General features: G+C 36.7%; 1 protein-coding gene across 16 annotated transcripts in view; it reads left to right on the top strand.

Moving 5' to 3' along the window:
• MYCBP2 (MYC binding protein 2) overlaps nucleotides 1–16,554 on the top strand; it is a 169,052-nt gene that overhangs the window by 60,903 nt on the left and 91,595 nt on the right. For 15 of the 16 annotated variants that reach the window (XM_059839180.1, XM_059839171.1, XM_059839176.1 and 12 more), the window contains 7 exons: nucleotides 3,921–4,040; nucleotides 4,519–4,600; nucleotides 10,497–10,614; nucleotides 12,117–12,321; nucleotides 12,674–12,827; nucleotides 15,168–15,340; nucleotides 16,353–16,478. In XM_059839180.1, the coding sequence (XP_059695163.1) occupies nucleotides 3,921–4,040; nucleotides 4,519–4,600; nucleotides 10,497–10,614; nucleotides 12,117–12,321; nucleotides 12,674–12,827; nucleotides 15,168–15,340; nucleotides 16,353–16,478 (978 nt within the window). Of the gene's footprint in view, nucleotides 1–3,918; nucleotides 4,041–4,518; nucleotides 4,601–6,584; nucleotides 6,709–10,496; nucleotides 10,615–12,116; nucleotides 12,322–12,673; nucleotides 12,828–15,167; nucleotides 15,341–16,352; nucleotides 16,479–16,554 lie in introns of those variants that run through there. The other variant, XM_059839183.1, reaches the window with a different exon arrangement.

The raw sequence follows: 16,554 nt of genomic DNA, 5'->3' as shown, positions 1-16,554 counted from the left end.
ATAGCTAAATATTAAAAGAGTTAGTATGGCGTTTCAGTTGAATTAATGGAAGTTACTGATGGTATTTGGCATGTGTGCAAACAAACTGTATATCAGTTTGAAGCCTTATGGGATAAAGTTTCAGTGTATGTGGGTGATGGGCTTTCTGAGTTATGAACATACTGGATCGTGAAATCATCTTAAGTTTTCTTTATGGAAATGAAAGCAAAATCTGATACTTTGAATCTGGATAACATTGTCTTTGGAAGGCATACTGTCTGAGCTGTAAGTCTTGATGGACTTGGAATAAACTATCATAATCTCACTGGAGAGGTTGTCTGTTGAAAGAGCACATAATGAATTTAAGTGTTGTTACGTGAGTGACAGTTTGCTGATGGGCATTATTCTTGAGCTGGATACTGCTGCTAGTTGTACTGCAAACCCTTGACTCCAGAGGCACGTGCATAAAGGAGTATGCTTGTCCTGCCTCCATCTGTTCTTTTCTGGCATGTGTTAGTTGTTGGAACTCATTTCAGACCAAGTATCTCCTTACAAGAGGTATATTCATTAGTATCAATTTGAGGCTTATGTTGCCTCTTGGAGTTGAAAGAACAGTATAAAGGTCTGTGTTGTGCTGGAAGGCTTTGGTCAGATATGCCCTATAGTACTGAACATTTCTTTTTCTTTAAGGAAGGCTACATGGAAGGAAATACTCAGTTTATTTTAGTTCTTTGTGTCTTATGGTGAATAAGGAGGTTTTTAAGTGAACGTTTAGACCCTTCTCCGCCTCAGAAGACTGTCTTTCAAAAGACAGCCATAAATTTGGCTAGGAACTAGAAATACCCCTTAACTTCTCAAAGAGATTCCAAGGGGAAAAGGAAAACTGGTGAAGTGGGTTGTTATCCAAGTAACAGGCAAGGTGAGAATTGTGAAAAAGATAATGTATATTTTTATCTTAGAAGGCATGCCTCTCTTCTTGAAGAAGAATGTAAAAGCAATAATAGAGCAGAGATAAAAGGACATTATCACATTGAAATCAGCAAATTGTTTTATTTTTGAACATGATGCTTTTCAGACTGTTCTCCTTCCTTCAGATGTTTCTGCTATAGTAGTCTTCTTCACAACAGCCAGGCCTTCAAGATCTTTGGGCAAGGAATGTTTAGTTCAGCTGGTAGTACTGATAAGGCCGGTACTAAACTTGCTGGTTGCCACTTCTCTGCTTGCCGCTGCAGAACATCTCTTGATAATGATATTTAAACTTGAATGTGCTTCCTCAGGACTTCTTCAGACAATTATTGTCTAATATAAAAAGTGTATTTGATATGTACTTGTACATATTGTAAAACCATGGAGTCATTGAGTGGTTTGGATTGGAAGGGACCTTAAAGATTGTCCAGTCCCAACCCCCTTGACATGGACAGGGACACCTTTCATTAGATCAGTTTGCTCAAAGCCCCATCCTGCCTGGCCTAGAGCACTTGCGGAGGTGGGGCATCCTCAATTTCTCTGGGCAACATGTTGCAGTGCTTTATCACTCTCAGAGTAAACAATTTTTTCATAATAATCCACGTCTGTCACTTGTGAATTTTGCGTATTTGGTTGTCCAGCTGAAAACTCCTTCAGTTTCATTGAAACTGCAGGTTTTTTAGAAATCTTGCCATTGTAATTTACTCTTTTCACATTTATAGGGCCTGCATATCAAGATCATTGTTACTGCAAAAAACTGCATAATTAAGCATACTCTTCCTGATCTGTCTCTTCTGTGTCTTTCACAATTATTAATAGAAGGGATTAGGTATGACATGTTTGGTATTCATGGAGTGGTTTGGCACTAAAGAAAAATGAGCTTGTGCTTCATCCTTATTCTTTAATGAGGTAGTGAGTTTCCAGTCTACATCTCCAATCCCTGTAGATTCCCGTAACTGAGCATCTTAGTAAAAAGTGATACCTAGAGAGGATACCTGTAACAGAGGCTAGACAGTGTTCAAGGAATAAAGTAGGTATTGAAAAGGCCTTCAAAGGATACACCTTGAGCAGTACAAGAACCTGGCTGTGCCTCCACTCAAGATGAACCCTGAGTCACGAGTTTTCACACTTTTATAAGTTTTGGTCCATTTCCATGTTGGGGTTAATTGTCCAATTACAGCTTCAGGTCATGAAGTCCCATCCTCCCAGTTTGCTCTCCTCAGTTCGCTGCTGTTTATACTTTTTGGGCCTGAAGCTGCAATGGTGTCCTTGGTTCTCAGGCTGGAAAAGGATTGTTTTGTCTAACTGAACTGTGAAGAGAACTTGCTAACACTTTATGTGAAGTTCAGAGTTATATACTAATGCTGTACAGAATATAGAAAATATGAAAACTAAAACTTAAGGCATCAAAAGAATTAATGAAAGTCTGTAAAATTTTCTCAGCTGTAGAAATGAACTGACATAAAAAAACAAAGTAAGCTTCTTGAGTCAGCTAAGATTCAACAGTTTGAATGCCACCTTTTTCTTGTATTTGGAAGTAGTGGTAAACATTCTAAGGAGTATGAATGAAATACCCTCAAAATGACTAAGACTAGATGAAGCTGAGCCTGCATGAATGGAACAAGATATAGGTCAGCCATTTTGCAAATACTAAGACAAAATTATCAGACATTCAAGAAAACTTACTTGGAGTTTACTTTTTAACTTTTTGGCTAAGATACCATGTGAAGGGCAGAGTAGTTTGAAGCACTCATTGGAATGAGACAGCTGACAATGAAAAACCTACATCTACGACTGAGTTTATAATTAGAATGTGAGTTTGTTATCACTTTATTGTACGTGTTACGCACTTGTGACTCTGCATATCGTATTTCACCTACCAGCTCAAGAAAGCTCTGTAGCAATCTCTTAGGAATCCAACAGACTTACTTTTTGTGCTGCTCTCATAGGATGGATGATTTCCATAGACAGAGTATATTCCTTTTCCCCCTGCCCTGTAACTATAAAATTGGTTACAGATATTTAACCTGCAGCCTGGTGTAGACAGCCAAGAAGCTGCAGGCACAGGCTGATTAGTTAAAGTAATGTTGTCTATAAAGTCTGTAAATTACAGTACTTAGAACACCCTGTGAGAGGTGGATATCAGAGAGGCTAACCAGTAACTTGACCAATATGCTTTATTTTGGTGATTGCTGCTGAACAGAACAAAGATTTGTTGGCATGTGACGTGGTCTGAAGAGACAGTTAGTGTAAGAATTTTCAATATACAGTCATATTCCATTAACGCTTTTCATCTATGGGGTATTTAACATCTTTAGAAGTGCTTTTTCTCTCCTCCAAAGATGGATGGTGAGAAATGGAATATCACCACCCTTGCTGTTGGAGAACACTAACAAAATGCTTTTCCTCTGGTTTGGGCCAAACAAGGGTCCACCATATCTTTCTGTAATGGTGCTGGGTTTGGGTTTTTTGCCAGAAGAGGTCTCATTTAAAGCTTATTACTTCACTTGCTATTGAGTCTGAATGAGCTTTTCCTTGACTGAATTGGAGTCAAGTAAACTCCTTAAAGAGTAGTACTTGGAAAAGGTAGACTAGGCTATGCCTGTTAAGTTTAACTACAGTGTTTTCTACTTACTAATACTACCTTACTGAAGAATGAAAGTGATGGCTTTTAAACAAAGCTTCTGAAGTTTGCATTTTCTGTTTCACTGGTTCTTTTTGTCTGCTCATTGGGAAATTTCTGCTTTAGAGGATCTTTTCCAATGTGTACCTTTATAGAAGATTGTTTAAAAAAAGAGTTTTTGTCATCTTCCACATCTGCTTTGATGCTGCATTTTGAGCTGTTTTGCTACTCTGAGTTCTCTCTTCTACCTTACAAGTGGTGGAGTGGGGAGTTATTTACTATTCTTGTTCTGTTCATTCTTCTAATATATCTTTATTAGAATGCATAGCATAATTATAAGTCTTGTTTGTAGATGGAAGTGGAGAAAGAGGTGAGAAGGATGCCAGCAAAATCACAACGTATCCACCAGGGGCTGTCCGCTTTGACTGTGAGCTGCGAGCTGTACAAGTCAGTTGTGGATTTCACCATTCAGGTAAAAACAAATAAATCAAGATTTATTATAATAGAGTTGTTTTTTTAAAGTTGTCATATGTGTCTTCACTGCTTGGTGTTCAGTTTTTAAAACAGATGTATGCAGGAGTGCTGAAAGTTGAGAACATGGCAGGGTCATTTTGTCACATCTCAAAGAATCACACCATGTGTCTAAGAGTATTGTCCAAACACTTCCTGAACTCTGTCAGGCTTCTGTGACCGCTTCTCTGTGGAGCTTATTGCAGTGTCCAGCTGCCCTCTGGGTGAAGAACCATTTCCCAATATCCAGCCTAAACCTTCCCTGACACGTCATCTGCATAGCAGAGCTCTACTCCTACATAGAGGTGCTTGTTGTTTTGGGTTGTGGAATCTGATCTGTATGTCTTGGGGATCATAAACTGCTACTCAGAAGGGTAACCAGGACTGGTGCAGTGCCATGCCATGTGTGTATGTCAGAAAAATATTTTGTTGTTTTTCAGTGGTTTTGATGGAGAATGGTGATGTTTACACATTTGGATATGGGCAGCATGGTCAACTTGGACATGGTGATGTTAATTCCAGGTAAGCTGGTAATCAAAGGATGTGATTGTGTATTACTGTACTGCTGCATAAGAAATGGCTAAATTTCTGGTTCTCTCTAGCTAGCAAGTGTGAAAATTCAAACATAGACCAAATAAAGTTGAAGAGCTCTTGTTCTGCACTTACTCCCTATAACCCCGTGAATATTGATGCAGTAACAGTACTCTTGTACTGTATAAGTAATTTATTTAATGCATGAAATCTTCTGTGCATAGTTATTAGCATTGCTTTGGTAATAGTTTGAAAGACTTCTGTCTCTTTAATTCTCCCAGCATCTATTACAATTACATTGATGCCTCATTAGGATTTCATTATTTCTGTAAAATACTACATATGCAATAATTGAAATAGTATGATATTGTAAACCTAGATGAACCTGTTCCTGTTGAATCAGTGATAAGGGTTCACAGAATATTCACAGAATGTTCTGCATTGGCAGGGACCCACAAGGATCGAGTCCAACTCTTAAGTGAATGGCCTGTGTGGGGATCAAACCCACAACCTTGGTGTTTACTAGCACTGTGCTCTGACCAGCTGAGCTAATCTCAATTCAGTTATGATGAAGTCTCATTTGTTGCTCATCAGTTACCTCCCAGATGAAGTCCCTAAGCTTTGATCTCAGCTGCATTTTGTAGTCACTTGTTTTGGCTGTTGACAGAAGAGCGATGTGTGCTTTCACTGTGGTCAATGGAAATAGAGAAATGAACAGAGCATGGATAGATATTTGACTAACCAGCCACTTCTTACAGTCTTTAGGTATGGTATGCTTAGTAGCTCTGTAAACCTGATCTCTATTGACTACAATGAGAGCATAGATAAATCATATAGATGTCTTTAATGGGAAGCTCAATCTCACACTTAGTATCTCATGCTTAGAATCACATCTTTTCATTAAAGTAAATAATAAACCATTGTCCTGCCATAAAAGGAAATGTGATTTAGATCTTTGGACATGTACATATGCAATGTAATGCACACAAAAAAGGGTTTCTATAGTAGGAATCTTTGAGACTTTGTGTATGTAATGCTCAGTATCCTTAGGTAAAAGGCATACAGAGCGGAGCATCCATGACCTCTCTTCAGTTCTCTTGTTTCTCTTGTAGCAGTCAGGTGAAAATTACTGAACATCTATCCTCCTAATCTCTTTGGAGACTTCAAAACCCTTTCCTTTGTCAAGTTCCTGAAGAAATCTTCATCATCTTAAAACTTGCATTGGATTCACTATGCTTAAGGGGGACAGGGAAGAAAGAAAGTATACTGGAAATATTGCCTTGTATTGGCTGCTGTGCCTGATAGTAGTCTCTGAACTGTTACCCCTACTCAGTTTGCATTAGATCAGTGGATGCAGTCTGGGTTTCTGTCTGATAGAGTCATATTGCAGACAAGTACTTTGTTTTTCCCTCCTGGAAATTCTTGGGTATTTGTTCCAAGGAACAATGGCTTAAACTAGCAATTCAAGTTGCTGCTTAAACTAGCAATTCAAGTTGCTGTTAGAAAAAGGCTAGTTTCTGTCTTAAAGACTGAAGAGGTGCACATAGCAGTGACTTTTGTACTGGTAACCTAATGTCACCTATTTCTAGCTTTGATGAAATCACTTGGCTTTTCAGAAGGCTTTGGAGATATCTGCTGTATTTGTCAGTATTTCAGGTGGTAAACCCTACGTCTTTTGCTTATTTAGATAGAAACTGGATGAAGACTAGTAGTAGTTCCAAGTGAGATCCTAAAGGATAATATGAAAATTCTTGTGCTGAAGGATAGTGCTTGACCAGAAGTAGAAGCTGAGAAGGTGCCAGTGACTTGGCACAGACCTTTGTATCATTCTACATCAGACCTAGAAAGTGTCTGAAAAAAGCCTGGAAGAAATTTGGAGTATGTCCTATGCATGAGAACTGGCTATAGTACTATATTGCTATTTAGCACCATCATTCAAATTATAATTTCTTCATTGATGTACTTCTTTTTCCAGCTTTAAGTAGAGATCTCTCCTCTGTCCTCACAGTAAGGGATTCAGAGAAGGAAACAGGGAATCCTTATGCAGAGTTCCACCTCAGTTGGGACGCAGTGGTGCTCAGATGGCCAGCTCCTGCCAGGTCAGTGGTATGTCAGTCATGCAGTGTGTCACATTGCCTGTATTGACCTCAGGAAGAGCATCATCTTCTGAATTCAGGAACTGATACTCCGCTGTATTTCTGGGAGAGAGGAGAGAGGAGAAAAAAAAAGAAATGTAATATTTAGGCATCCTTTCAGAGACTTTTGACTTGAAGTGTAAAGATTTAGTAGTGAGGCTACATTTTTAGAAGTCTTGAAAATGTTGAAGTATTTTAAATTCTGAACACCTGTTCAGACATGCCTTGCTCCTTAATTAAGGGGATTGTAGACTCTTCTATTAGAATATTGTAAACATCACACATTCTTCCTCTACTACAGCAGGAATGAGGCAGATTACATGCCCTATCAGTAAGCTGGAACCATTCAATTAGCCTGTATAGGCTTTTTGTTGTAACATCCACAGTGACAGATGTTGATAAGCTATTCACTACACGAAAGATTTGTCAGTCTGTGCTTATATTCTCCTCAAATTAGATGCTGGTGAATAGAAACTCAGTGGAAACAAGAAATGCTTTGCAGTGTCTAGTGTTGGTGAAAAATAGCATGTATTGTGCTCAGGTAAGCAAAGGCGTGTTTGTTGCTGATGCTTCCCTCAAGAAGCTGGAACTTAAAACTCCAGGATCTTTCTGTTACTGTTTAAAATTTGCCTGTATTTTTTTGTACAAACTCTTGACTTCAGCACTCCAGTAGTAAGTACATGACCTGACAGTCAAGCTCCAGAAATGGAATGACTGAAGTGATACAGTCTTGATAGGATTTTGCTTCCAAAGGTTCAACAGTAACATAAAGCAAAACTGATCAGACCTTCCATAGATGATCAGCTATGTTACTCTTGAAGGTAAAGCATAGAGACTATATTCTCTTAGTAACTCCAGGGGGGAAAAGAGTGTGCCATTATCTGTTTGTTAGGACCATGTTTTTAGGTGTATTTTCTGATTATTTTACTCCAGTGGTGGAGTGCAGGTCATATTTACATCTTTTCACCAGATTTCCTCTAAAATGGAGTCACTTCTAAAATATAAAAATCTCCATTTTCTCTGTAATAAAGTTATTTCTCTGTAATAAACTCTGCTTGCAATGGACAGAAGTTGCTACCGCTTTCCTCTTACCCGCTACACAGTAGCATTTCCCAGTGAGCCGTGTTTGCAGCACCACGGTCAGCTGCCCCAAGTGACATGTTTTGGGAGCTGGCAGGCAGCCGCTGGCTACATAAGTACCACGGACAGCAATTGTTCCAACAGGTCATGCATGATGAATTTTCAAAGACTACAACTGGTCTGAGAAATGCTTACCCTTTGGGATGGAAGAATGTTTCCGTGTGGACAGCCAGAATACATCTGGACCTTCTTCAGGATCCTGAGTTAGCTGATGCATGTACATCTCCTCAATTATTCAGCAGTTGTTACTTTTTCCCAAGTGATCTCAGGTTAATTTCTCTATAGCTGAGATTGGTCTTTCGTGATTGACCAAATGTTCTGTGACTTTATTACCAGTGTGTCTTTCCACTCCATCCCAGAAGAATAGTTCTTGTTTTCTTTGATTCAAATGGAGAAACTGGTTGTTAAAACTTTGCCAGAGTCTCTCAGACTCTTCAGTGTCTATTCTGAGCTTTCCTCTGCTGAATTTCAGGGGGTAGGGAAATACTCAGTAGTATCACGGGTTTTAAATTCTATGTGCACTAGTCAAACTGTCTGTATTTTTTTTGAAATCCTTCTTACTTTTATGAAGTGAAAACTAGTTTTTTGTAATTCATGTTTATTTTATGTAGTTAAGTATCTTACTTTTTTTTTTCTGTTCGCTTCTAAACGAACTGATAGACTGTAGTTAGCCATTCCAAAAGTTGGGTGATCTTAATTAAAAAGCTGTTTAAGAGGATAGTGTAGTTCATCTCTCTGCCTTAGTGGCTTATTTGATTTTGTTCTGCTGTTGCCAAGAGGCTATCAAACACAGCATTCATATAACATTGCTGAGAGATTCAATTGAAAGAACAGAAAGATAAATTGTTATGGTGATAGTAGCATAGTTTTTAAGCATTAAAAGATGAAATATTCACTGCTTTTTTTTTAAATAAAGATGTGATTGATATTTCCATGCCTGCAGCTATTATAATTTTGAGGGAGAGGAAGAAAAACCTTATGATGAAAATACTTCCTTTTAACAGGGGTGCTTTTGGATTAGTTACTAGTTATGTTATATTTATGTTTTGATGCCTTTTTGAGTTTCCTTAAAGTTAATGAGAGACAAATGTAAAGGGTTTTTTTTTTTTTTTAATTTCATCATTGGTGCTGCTAAACTGTGCTCTGTGTCTGTGTATAATCATAGTGATGTCCAAATCCATGTGCCTGTAGACCAAGATAAGCACCTAAATTTGAGTATCATGTTGTACATACTCTGCTTAATTTTATTCTGCCTTTCAGTCCCTCCATCTTCACTAGTCACCCACTGAAAGCTACGTTTGCCACCAGAGAATACTTTTTCATACATGTATACCTGTGTTCATCTTTCTTTAGGTTATCAACTTATCTTTATGCCGCATTCCTCTATTCCACATTTTTTGTATGTTCACATCTTCCCATCTACCCTTTTTGTGCTGAACATGATGCTTCACCTTCCTCATAATTTCTTGACTTCTATTTTACCTGCAATTGAGCCAAAATCAGAACTTTGAGATGAAACATCTTTTAGCACATCATCTGTTAAACAATCGCTAGGTAACTATGGGCTGGCCTTTTTTTATTCCATTATAAAACAACCTGTTCTTATTTTAGATTACCCTACTTTTGAAAGGCTGTGTTTAAAAGGAAGTTCACATAGTGCTGTCATCCTCTGTATAACTCTGAGCCCGGTTGCAAACATGAAATTATGTGGGAATAACTTGTACTTCAAATTCAGTCTTTAACTCCACAGGAAATATTAAGTCTAGGTAGACATTCACTATGGGATTCAAAGTCTTGTAGGTTTCTGTTCTCTTTGTTGGTATTGAAATAAAAAATTCTAGTGTCTCATTCTTTTTATCTTTTGTGCTCTTTCTATTCCAAGTCATCAGTTCAAGTTTTCTTTCTTTGCATCTTGAACACCCTGTCGTTTTTTTCCCCTTCATTTTTAATGAAATAGAAAGTTTATTTTCTTACATCTGTCCATATTTGGGAGACAAATGGATTAGACCTTTTCATATATCTCTGGAAAAGAGTTTGGAGAGGTCTGTTCTTTATTGAGTCTAAGTTTGATGGGAGAGGAGCTGATGAAGAGGAGTAGACCTTTATTTATTTTATAAATCCCTAGCCAGTGATCTTGAGAGTGTTGTAGCAATATTGCTTCTGGTAACTGCGCTGGAGTAAGGCTTCAATTACTTCCAGGGGTTTAAGTGCTTAAGTAGAGTTCTCTGAACATATTTTATTGCTACATTTCATTGCAATACATTTTGTATTCATACAAAAATACACACGTATATATGTTAATGTATCTACACATCTGTAATTCTAGAATTATATATTAAATAATAATTTTTATTCAATGCTAATTTCTGAGTTTAACTGAAGAGAGGGTCCTTGATCTGTTTCCCTGTAACAGCAGGGCGTAAACTTAACTATCTGGTGCAGTCTCTCAAACCTGTTTATTTAATATGTAAGATATTTCTTGGCCCTAACTTTCTATAGTACGTGAATCTAGTGAATATATTTCACAGCAATTGAAATACTTATAATAGTAATGTGTGTTTTAAATGCTGCATGACCATATATTGACATGGAGTTAATTTATTTTTATCTAGGGGATGTCCCACTTTGGTGCAAGCATTACCAGGTCCTAGTACACAAGTTACTGCTGGGAGCAACCACACAGCTATTCTCTTAATGGATGGCCAGGTTTTCACATTTGGAAGTTTCTCAGTAAGGAAATGTTACTTGCTTATGGGAATAAGCTAGTACTTTATGTGTTGTTCAGAGTCATTTCAAGACTGCTTATACTTGCTCTTACAGAACTGTGCATAACTTCTGCATGTCTTCAGCCCTTATTATGTTTTAAAATGTAGCCTTTAATATTGATCTGATTAGAAAAGCATAATGCCCGGAATTCTTGGGGTTTTTTAATATTTTAATTAAGATGGTGATTTAAAAGAGTGTTATTTTATAAGGTGCACCAGTTTTCTCAAACTCTTACTGTTTCAAGCTTGGTTCTTAAGTAATTGTTGCCTATTCTATTACCTGTCTCCATTTGGATAGAAAAAAGTGTCCTGGGTTCTTCCATGGAAACAGCAATGAGTTGCAGAAGTTCTGCTTACACTTGAGGGGAGGGGTTATTGCTCAGTACAGCACAGCACAAATCCAGTAGTCTTCTTTCATATCCATATGGTGTATATTTCTCCATGTCCATATGGAGTCCCTTCTTATATTCACTAAACAAGCATTTAAACATAATTTGCTACCCTCTGTGCCTCCCTGTGTTTGCAAAGATGCCCCTTGTAGTGTATAAGTACTGAGCTATTTTTACATGCTTTAAAAACTACTTACTGCCAGACACAACAGAAGAGAAATTTCAACTTTTCAAATCTTTTTACCGCATGTTACTTGAAAATGTCTTCACCAAGTTTACTTATGTTATTATGAAGAAAGATTAGTAATGTGCCAAACAGAAGACATTTGCTGTATATACATTTTTCTTTTCTCCAATAATTTTAACTTCATTTGCATGCAGTGCATTTTCTGTGCCTGAGGGAGGTAGATGGAGCATGAGCAGGTTTCTGGCATCAGTTTTTTCTGCATACTTAGGTGCAATATATGAACTGTTGGTCCATCTCAGTAACTAGTTATACATAGAGCTAAAGCCTAGATCTCCAGATAAGTGTTCATGAGCATGTGCAGCAGTGCTTGCTGAGGCACTGTTTTTTAGCTCAAGTTTGATGAGCTAATCAATTTCTAGGTGCTTTTAAGAGGTATTTGCTGTATAAAACTTAGTCCATATAAGTTCAGAATTGAGTGGAACTTAGATGGTCTATCTGAATATATCTGAATATAAATTTTTTTTCTTACAAATGTATTCCTTGTTTAGCACTGACATTATTCAGGTATTGAATGTTGTAGGAAAACAATGCTTTTATATTTGATTCTGAAGATGGAGAGGAGGGTTATCCATCGTAGAGAGTTTGAGTTGTATTTAACAAAAACTTTACTCAAAAATCTACCTGAAAAGGGAGGATTATATCTGTCAGTAACTTGTTCCTTGTAGTTAAATGCATAACACTTTGCTTGGAGCAGCCACTGCATTTTGAAGGTAGTTTTGTGGTAAATTCTCTTCCAGCTTACCAATTGTGTGATAGAACTATTGAAGTAATTTATCCATCTTTGAGACCAGCTGTTACTGTCACTTACTGATTCTTGCATTCTTCCTACAGAAAGGTCAGCTTGGCAGACCAATTCTGGATATGCCCTACTGGAATGCAAAACCAGCACCTATGCCTAACATTGGCTCCAAGTACGGGCGCAAAGCTACGTGGATTGGAGCGAGCGGGGACCAGACTTTTCTCCGGATTGACGAAGCTCTCATTAATTCTCATGTGCTTGCTACATCAGAGATATTTGCAAGCAGGCATATAATAGGCAAGGGCCCTTCTGTATTATTTTAAATGCTTATAGAAGTACTGGAGAAGAAAGTGGATTCAGTTTTGTAAACAGTAGAGGAGCAACAAGTCAAAAACATGGATGGATGGACTCAAAATATTTTTGCCTTCTAGTTTTACTGCATATGATGATCCTTTCTTTAGAAAGGTGGTTTTTATTAAAAATAATAATGTGAAAGTCTAGCCTTCACCTGCATTTAAATCTTACCACCATTTATATTTTTGTTGTAGCAGTATATCTGTTCTTCCCTACTGTATAATGTGGCATTTTCTAAGCATGAAGCATTAATTTGTGGTGTCTTCATGTCTGCTCTTTTTGCTCCCTGATCCAGGTTTGGTACCAGCTTCAATATCAGAACCTCCTCCTTTTAAATGTCTTCTGATAAACAAAGTAGATGGCAGTTGCAAAACATTCAATGATTCTGAGCAGGAAGACCTTCAAGGTTCTGGTGTGTGTCTGGATCCTGTCTATGATGTTATTTGGAGGCAAGTGTGGATTATAGCTATTAAAATAGTAATGTATAAATAGTTTTTTAAAATATTGTGCAAGGCTGGAGATTTGATTATGCTTATTTTCCCTGTAAATGAAAAACAATTTTTAGTCTTCCATAAATATTTTTCACATTTTTGGATGGTTTGTTCAAGTAAGCCCAAAACAAACATGTTCTCTTGCCTGCATTTTTAAAATTTCTTTCCTTTTTTGCATCATTCTCATTTCAGTCTCATAATATTTTGGGGATTCAAATCTGTTTTGTTTCTTTACTCTCTTAAATCCCTTTCCTCCATCTACTTAACACTTGACTGAATAACTTCCTTTCCATATTCAGCTGCCATATGTGTGTGTCTTAAACTGTTGTTCTTCTGTCAGGCATTAGTGGTTAAGACCACTAGAGAAGGAGTGGAGGAGTAATGGTAGTCTTTTCAGTTCTGACGTTTTGGGAGGTCAAAATAAAGGTGTTTATTTAGATGGCATAGACATTCAGACCAATTGTATTTATTTCAGTCTTTGAGCAAGTGTAGATAATAAGCCTTTGTTCCAACATGGAATCATAGCATCTAATTCTTCTATAACAGTTCAAAAGCTTTGCTAGCTGGGATTGGGAGAGAAATATGAACTTCCATCTGAGTTCAAGAGCTTAATGATATTTGAATTGTTTGAGCACAAAACAAGTTAGAGTGATGCAGGGAACCAGCTAGCCAACATTCATCTGGAAAAGATATCTCATAGGATCACATCTTTAAAAGCTACTTGCATCCTGCTTTGGATGTCTTCATTCAAAATTGAGACTCAAGAACTTAACAGCCAATTAACATTGAAGCATGTGTTTGCCAGGCACATTCTTTTATGACGTAGGAAGTACCTTGGATGGTTGTAGTTGTGCCTTTTGCACATCTGCAGGATTGTTTAAATCTCGCTAGTTCAGTTCTTACTTAAATTATGTGGAGATTAGAAATAAGAGTAGCACCCACATCCCTTAGAGTTCTATATTTTCAGCATGTTTTAATCCACTGGAAGACTCAATTTGTGAACTAAACCAGTTATCAATGGCCATGGGAACACAGCAAGTTTCAGGGCAGGCAAGGTAATGATACTCAACTTGAAGACAATAAGGTGGTTATTCAGCTTGACGAAGTAAAAAGTCACGGGTTAGATAATATGGGTAAACATTAATTGAGATATTTTACTCTCTTGTAGTACTTTGGGGACTATAGAACTAAATCCAGAGCTTAAAAACTTAACTGAAGAGTGGATTTTTTGAGACTGCAGACTTATTTCTCTATATATATTTCTCTTATATCCCATTCGTGTTCAATAGAAAATGGTAAAACAGTGTGAAAAAGAGCAGTGTTAATAAATATGCCTATTAGTAGTTAAAATACTTGGTATATTATTATTTCTGGACACTTTGATTCATGCCTATTTAAATTATGGATTCAGTTTCTTGTACAGAGACAACATTCTGATGATGTGCAGCTTAAACATTTCTTCAAACATTTCTTCTTTGTGACTTAATCTCTTAATGAAATTCAAGTGTATGTGGAATGTCACATAAAATTTGTGTATAAATTTGAATATTGGTAACTTGCTAAAATCCTGAATACATATGGTGCGCTTTAATATTTTTAGCTAAAACTATTTCATTGTCCATTAGAGTTTTGAAAGTGTAGCAAATGAAAATTCCTTTTGTGTTTCTTCAGAGCACTCCCATAGACTTAGGTCTTCTTACTGTTTTTTCCTTTTACGTAGTGGTATCAAAGATTTCATTTTCCTTTTTCTATGTGTTAATCTATATTATAGAAAGTCTTTGTATTCCCTTGTTTATGCTGCCCTTTTTTATAATCCCTTAAAAACTCATGAGGGGATGTTACCCATTTAAAAAAGCCCAAACAAAATATGTTGGATTCCTCAAGAGTTTTTTCTCTTATTTGAAGGTAAACCTTTTCCTTTCGCTTGGCATCTTTAAAATTTTAGAGCACATCTGCCATTCTCTTTACTACTTAGCTAGTTACTTCACACTTCTTAATAGATAATACTGTTTTAACATTTGTTAGTTTTGAGAAATGTCTTAATATTTTCTGAAATTTCTAAACCCATAATACGACTTTTTGACTTAAGGTATAATAATGTTTTTGTATCTTTTTGTTTGCTGGAGTGTTAAGCTAGTAAAGTTTTCATTTATTTGTGATAGTGATGCTCAGTTTCAAGAGTTTATACCAGCACCTCTACATTTTACATTAAATATCTTTAAAATGTAATTGTTGGTAAGGTTTTGTATTTTTCCAATAGATGACGGGTTTTATTCATTCTGTTTTCTCTTGCTCTAGGTTTCGCCCAAATGCCAGGGAACTGTGGAGTTACAATGCAGTAGTTGCTGATTCCAGGCTTCCCTCAGCTCCAGACATGCAATCCCGGTGTAGTATTTTGAGTCCTGAACTTGCTCTGCCAACAGGTTCCAAAGCTCTAACCACCAGATCTCATGCAGCTTTGCATATTCTAGGTATACATTTTTAGTTCATGTATCAGAACCTTAGATGAAATAAAGGAACATAACTTAATCCTGACTTTTTCAGTTAAAATTTTACTTTGTAGTCCTTCACTATTCCTCTTAACTTTTATAATTCGGCTGATGTGGTTATCTTCTGCCATCTTAATAGTGTTAGAGGATTTTAGAGTTCTGTTGAAACTTGCTAGATGCCTACATAATAGAGTAAGAGACCTTCCTAGAGCATCTTTTTGGAGTCCACAGAATAAAATCAGTACTCTTAACCTGGAATCTCAGAACAAAGAACTCAACCTGGAAAAAGTGATCCTCAATAAGTTTTTTTTACTTTAAAGAAAATGCAGTATATAAAATCTTTGCAGTTTTGTATAGGGAGTCGCTAAGGGAAATATTTCTTTTTGTAGTTTTTTTTCTTTAGTCTAAAAATACAACACCTAAGTACACTGTGTGCATGTATAAACTGGCCATTCTTTTAACTCACTTGTCCACTGATTATGATAAGTCATCTGTTCCTTGACCTGCTCACTTCATTGTGTGCTAGAACTTGTGCTGTTCAACTTTCAACTTGAACAGCACTTTTTTGTGTCTGTGTCAAAGTAAGGCATGTTAGGTACTTACGTGTATGAAACAAAACACCTTTTGTGAAGACTTTCAAATCTGATCGTAATTCAGTTCCTACTTCAACTCCTTTTGGGTAATATTTTATGTGTTAAAAGGAAAAAAAATGTTACTGGTAATTTATTTGCCATTGGAAAAGTTTCAGAGAAGTTTTAATCACATTTGTTTGTTAATCTGGATGATAAATGAAGTTTATGTTCATTAGCAAGCCTTGCGATTCTGCAGCAGTGATCCTTAACCTAATCAAAATATAAAGCTACTTGGTAGCTTATGTGTGGTGTAGGGACAAAGCAGATTGCTTTGATTTTCTTAACTAGTATTCATTTCTATTTCAATGCTTATAATCAACAGTGAGAGAATTTGGGTTCTTTTTGGTTTTGCTTTCTTTTAGGTTGCCTTGATACTTTGGCTGCTATGCAGGACTTAAAAATGGGTGTTGCAAATACAGAAGAAGAGACTCAAGCAGTAATGAAAGTTTATTCTAAAGAAGACTATAGTGTTGTTAACAGATTTGAAAGTATGTATACACTAAAATTTCATAGCACAAGCTGATCAGCTTGTAGAACGACTGGGTAATTATATTTTTGTTGGGG

Source organism: Haemorhous mexicanus, chromosome 2 (genome assembly GCF_027477595.1).
Source record: "Haemorhous mexicanus isolate bHaeMex1 chromosome 2, bHaeMex1.pri, whole genome shotgun sequence".
NCBI lineage: Eukaryota > Metazoa > Chordata > Aves > Passeriformes > Fringillidae > Haemorhous > Haemorhous mexicanus.
Note: the sequence above shows the minus strand (reverse complement) of the source record. Positions and strands in the feature narration are given on the sequence as shown.